General features: G+C 44.0%; 1 protein-coding gene across 1 annotated transcript; it reads left to right on the top strand.

Annotated features, from left to right (window-relative positions):
- The first annotated feature begins 2,043 nt into the window (after window positions 1–2,043).
- LOC108319700 (uncharacterized) lies at window positions 2,044–3,837 on the top strand. Its single transcript, XM_017550922.1, has 6 exons — window positions 2,044–2,249; window positions 2,326–2,539; window positions 2,658–2,822; window positions 2,957–3,169; window positions 3,269–3,513; window positions 3,627–3,837. The coding sequence occupies exons 1-6, from the start codon at window positions 2,044–2,046 to the stop codon at window positions 3,835–3,837; spliced, it is 1,254 nt and encodes a 417-aa protein (XP_017406411.1).
- The last annotated feature ends 1,609 nt before the right edge of the window (window positions 3,838–5,446 follow it).

The following is a 5,446-nucleotide window of genomic DNA, read 5'->3' as shown; positions in this document are numbered from 1 at the left end:
GTAATTCATTTTTTTCTTGTAGTGAAATGCCGGAAAGGATGCCTCCCACTATTGAAAAATATGATGGATCTAGTGATCCGTAGGAGCATCTGAGGTCCTTTGCGGATGCAATGGCGATATATTCGCCTAATGAGCTGGTTTGGTGAAGGGTTTTTTCCCTATCCATCAATGGAGAAGCCTTAGCATGGTTCCATTCCCTTCGTCCCAGAACCATAAACAGTTTTGAGACATTGAGAAACCTGTTTGAACAATAGTTTGCTTCTAGTAAGACGCAAAACCTTACTTATATGGAATTAACTAAAATCAAGCAGAGGAAAGATGAAGACCTGAGGGATTTTATGGACCTTTATAATCGGACCGCATGGCAGGTGAAGGGAGTGGGCAAGAAGTTCATCATGAGAAATTTGTCTACGGCCTTGAGACCTTGTTCTTTTGCAGATATCCTGTTCGCACGACCACCTTTGACATTGGAAGAAATGCAAGAAAGGGCCGTTGAATTCATTCGTATAAAGGAGATGCGAACTATCCCAAAAAAAGGCAGCACGAAGAAAATGCATCGTCCTCAGGTCAAGAGAAGAAAGAAGGCAAGAGGACGTTCGTCCCAGATGAACGGAAAAAAGGTAAAAAGTACAAAGACATATTTGATCGATACACCCCTTTGAACGTGCTAAGGGCAAGAGTGCTGGAGGAAGCCTTGAACGCAAATCTCCTTCCCCCGTTGAAGAAAAAACCAACGCCTAAGAATGCGGATGGTACTAAACACTGCTTCTATCATCAGAATATGGGGCATACTACTGAGGAATGCACAACACTCCGAGACAAAATTGAGGAGCTGTTGAGGGTAGGGCACTTAAGGAGGTATGTGAGAGCCGAGCGGGGAAATAGAAGCCCGCTGCGAAGAGGGAAAACTAGACGGTATGATCGTAGAGATGATCGTCGTTTCGACCGCCGCAGTAGAAGTCGAAGTCAAGATCAGCAGCTGCGCGGTTACATTAACACCATTTCTGGAGGCTTTACTGGAGGGGATCGTGAGCCTCGGGGAGAAAGAGGCATTTGAGAGAGTTGAAGAGTGTGCATAGGGTGGACGTGAAGAAACGCTTGATGCCACTAATCACATTCTCTGATGAGGATTTTCATGCTCCTGACCCCGAGCAAGATGATTCTATGGTGATAACCGCTGTTATCGCTTTGTACAACATAGGAAAAGTCTTGATTGATCAAGGTAGTTCGGTCAACATCCTTTACTGGAAGACATTTTAGCAAATGGATTTGTCTGAGACTTGATCGTACCCTACAACGAGTAGATTGTGGGGTTTGCAGGAGAATGAGTAAACGCAAGGGCATATGTGGATTTGAGAACGTGTCTCGGAACTGAGTTAGATGCTAAGGAGATTAAAACTAGGTTTTTGCTGGTAGAGGCTAGTACCCCGTACAACGTACTTATAGGCAGGCCTTGCCTAAATGCTTTTGGGACAATAGTTTCAATGCCTCATCTCACTCTTAAGTTTCCATCAGACAAAGGTACCATTTGCATCATTCGAGCAGACCAAAAATTTGCTAGAAAGTGCTATGTTGCAGGACTAAAGGCTGAATCTTTAACTTCGTGAAGGAAAGTCAAGCAGTCAGTAGTTGCAATGGTGGATTTGGATCCAAGAGCCAACACAGATGACCGAATGGAGCCACTAGGAAACGAAGTCGTTCGGCCTCGGGCACAAGGAAGACCAGGTCACTTCAATTGGAAGTGAATTGATGGAGGATCAGGCCAAGCTAATCGGTAGAGAACTTAAGGAAAACAGTGATCTGTTTGCCTGGGTCGCAACCGACATGCTAGGGATACACCCAAAGATCATGTCTTATAAATTAGCCTTGTTCAAGGAGGCCCGCCCGGTAGCGCAGAAGAAAAGAAGGTTAGGGGAAGATAAGAGGTTGGCAATTGATGATGAGGTGAAGAAGCTCTTAGAAGCAAACTTCATTCGTGAAGTCAAGTACACTACTTAGCTGGCGAATGTTGTGATGGTGAAAAAATAGAATTTATAGTGGAAGATGTGTACAAACTTCACGAATTTGATCAAAGCCTGCCCTAAAGACTCTTACCCTCTTCCGAGCATCAATGCTTTGGTAGAAGGGACTTCAGTGTTCCAAGTGCTGAGTTTATTGGATGCCTATTCAGGGTATAACCAAATCCCCATGTACCCCCTGATAGTGAGAAAACAACCTTTATCACCGAGCGGTCGAATTACTGCTATGAGGTAATGTCGTTCGGCTTGAAGAATGCGGGGGCTACCTATAGCGTTTGATGGAGAAGGATTTTTGTCATCAAATCAGAAGGTGCATGGAGGTATATGTGGATGACATGGTCGTTCGGAGCAAGTCGGTAGAAGATCATGTAAAAGATCTTACTGATGTGTTCGGCCAAGTTCGTAAGTATGGTATGCGGTTGAATCCAGCTAAATGTACCTTCAAGGTACCTGCTGGAAATTTTTTGGGCTTTATATTGATGGCCAGAGGGATAGAGGCAAATCCTGATAAGTGCAAGGTGGTATTGGAAATGAGAAGCCCCTAGAGTCTTAAAGACGTACAACCCTTAGAGGGACGACTAACTTCGTTATCCCGTTTTATCCCAACAATTGGCATAATGAATCAAGCCAATTCTGAAGGTGATGAAGAAGAGTGTTGAGACCAGTTGGGACGATCGGTGCGAAGAGGCCTTGAGCGAGGTAAAGGGCATTCTGGCTAACCTGTTCTGGATGGGTCGACCTGATCCAAAGCACGATTTGTATTTGTTCTTAGCGGCATCGAAAGAAACAATCAATGTGGATATGGTGCAGGAAAGCCCAGAGTTCAAACTTATCTACTTCATCAGCAAAACGTTGACGCAAAGACAAGATATAAGCAAGTTTAGAAGATTGCTTTAACTTTTGTCGTAGCCACACGATGATATAGACCTTATTTTTAGAGCCATCAATTGGTGGTAAGAACCGACCATCCCATTGCCAACATATTACGCAAGACAAATTTGGTGGGAAGAATAGTAGGTTGGTCGGTGAAGTTGTCCGAGTTTGGATTGCGGTTTGAATCGCACGGCTCTGTGCGGGGGCAACACTTAGATGATTTTGCAGTTGAATTGCCTCAGCAAGGAGATGAACCTTTGCGGCCTTGGAAACTCTATGTAGATGGATCAGCTGACCGAAAAGGCGAAGGAACGAGAGTTGTTCTAGAAGGCCCGAATGGATTACTCGTTGAATAATTCATTTTCTTTCGATTCAAGATTAACAATAATCAAGCTGAGTATGAAGAAGTGATTTCTGGCCTTGAACTAGCCAAAGACTTGGTGGACCATTCCGTTGAGTGCTGGACAGATTCACAACTGGTGGTTGGGAAGCTAAACGGGAGTTTTCAGACTAAAGATGACCAACTGCTTCGTTACTATCACAAGACCAAGGAATTAATTAAGCAATTCCAAACGGTTGAAGTGAAGCATGTTCCCAAGGCAAAGGCCGACATCTTGTCAAAGTTAGCTAGTGGAAAGGAGAAGGGCCAACTGTCGTCAATTATATAACAAGTCATGATGAAGCCTTCCATTGAATGCTTGTCGTATTCGAAATATCTGATTGTCCTAATTCAAGAAAAGAGATTGGAGAGTTGATCAAAAGGCAAGAGCAAGGCTCATCAATACGAGTGACGGAGGCTAAGAAGATCGATCGTTACTTGTTCATAGGCGACGACCTTTATAGGCGAGGGTTTTCAGCACCATTGTTGAAGTGCGTCTCGCTGGAGGAAGCCAAATATGTTATGAGGGAACTCCATGAAGGGGCATGTGGAATGCATACCAGGTAGCGAACACTTCGAGTGAGTGCGCTAAAAGTAGGGTTTTTTTGGCCGGACATGGAAAGGGACTGCAAGACGTTCGTGCATAAATGTGTAAAGTGTCAGGAACATGGAAATAACCTCAAGCTGCTACTAGTAGAGTTACACAACTTGGTGGCTCCCTGGCTATTTGCACAATGGGGAATAGATACTATCAGACCTCTTCCGATCAGTCAGTCCCAAAAGAAGTTCCTACTAGTAGTTATTGATTACTTCACAAAGAGGGTAGACGATCATATGTCGCTCTGGCTTGCCACAAACAATTATTACGGATAACGGGCGACAGTTCATGGACAAACAGCTTGCTGATTTCTATTCTTACTTAGGAATCAAGCATGTCACTAGTTCAATGGAGAATCCTCAGTCGAACGGGCTGGTAGAAGCTACCAACAAGGTCATAGTGTTTGAGTTAAAGAAGCGTTTGGGAAGTGTTAAATGAGCTTGGGTCGACGAGTTACAAGTGGTTCTTGGGGGATACCGCTGCACACTGCACTGTACAACTGTAGAAACACCTTTCAACCTCACTTATGGCACTGATGTTATGTTGCCAGTAGAAGTGGGGGAACCAACGCTCAGAAGTCGGTTAGAAGATTTGCAGGTGAATAATGATGATTTAAGGGTGGAGTTGGACACCCTGGCGAAAAGAAGAGAGATTGTTGTTTTCCGGGCGGAAGCTAAAAGAAACCCTCGTCGCTTGTCACTACAACACTAAGATAAAACCAAAGCAATTTGCTCAGGGAGATCTAGTTTGGCCACAGACGGGAGACGCTCAGAGAAATCGAACAAATGGAAAATTGGCTGCAAATTGGGAAGGTCCTTTCAGGGTTGTTGAAAACTTGAAGAACGAAGCCTACCATTTGGAACACCCGACATCCAAAGCCATTCCCAACACTTGGAAAGCTTCATATCTTAAATTTTATTTCAGCTGAAAGTCTATGATGTAATGCGCAGTTTAGGGATTAATAATATCAGTTGTTTCCATCCAAATTTTGTGCAAGTTATGATATATTTGACCTAGGGAACGTTCCCAGTTAACTCCTAGAGTCTAACGCTCGGTGCGGAACGTTCTTCTAACTCTCACCTTAATATTTGACCTATGGAACATTCTAAGTGAACACCTAGAGTCTAACGTTCGGTGAGGAACGTTCTTGCAACTCTCACCTTAAAATTTGACCTAGGGAACGTTCTAAGTGAACTCCTAGAGTCTAATGCTCGGTGAGAAACGTTCTTGTAACTCTCACCTTAATATTTGACCTAGGGAAGGTTCTAAGGGAATTCCTAGAGTCTAATGCTCGGTGAGGAACCTTCTCGCAACTCTCACCTTAACATTTGACATAGGGAACGTTCTATGTGAACTCTTAGAGTTTAACGCTCAGTGATGAACGTTCTCGTTACTCTCACCTTCACATTTTTAGCTAGGGAACGTTCTAAGTGAACTCCTAGAGTCTAACGCAAGAAGAGAGATTGTTGTTGTCGGGGCGGAAGCTCCAAAAAGGCTCGTCGCTTGTCGCTACAACACTAAGATAAAACCAAGGCAATTTGCAGAGAGAGATCTAGTTTGGCAAAAGACGCGAGACGC

The sequence above is a fragment of the Vigna angularis genome, chromosome 1 (genome assembly GCF_016808095.1).
Source record: "Vigna angularis cultivar LongXiaoDou No.4 chromosome 1, ASM1680809v1, whole genome shotgun sequence".
Lineage (NCBI taxonomy): Eukaryota > Viridiplantae > Streptophyta > Magnoliopsida > Fabales > Fabaceae > Vigna > Vigna angularis.
This window is presented reverse-complemented; position numbering and strand designations above follow the sequence as displayed.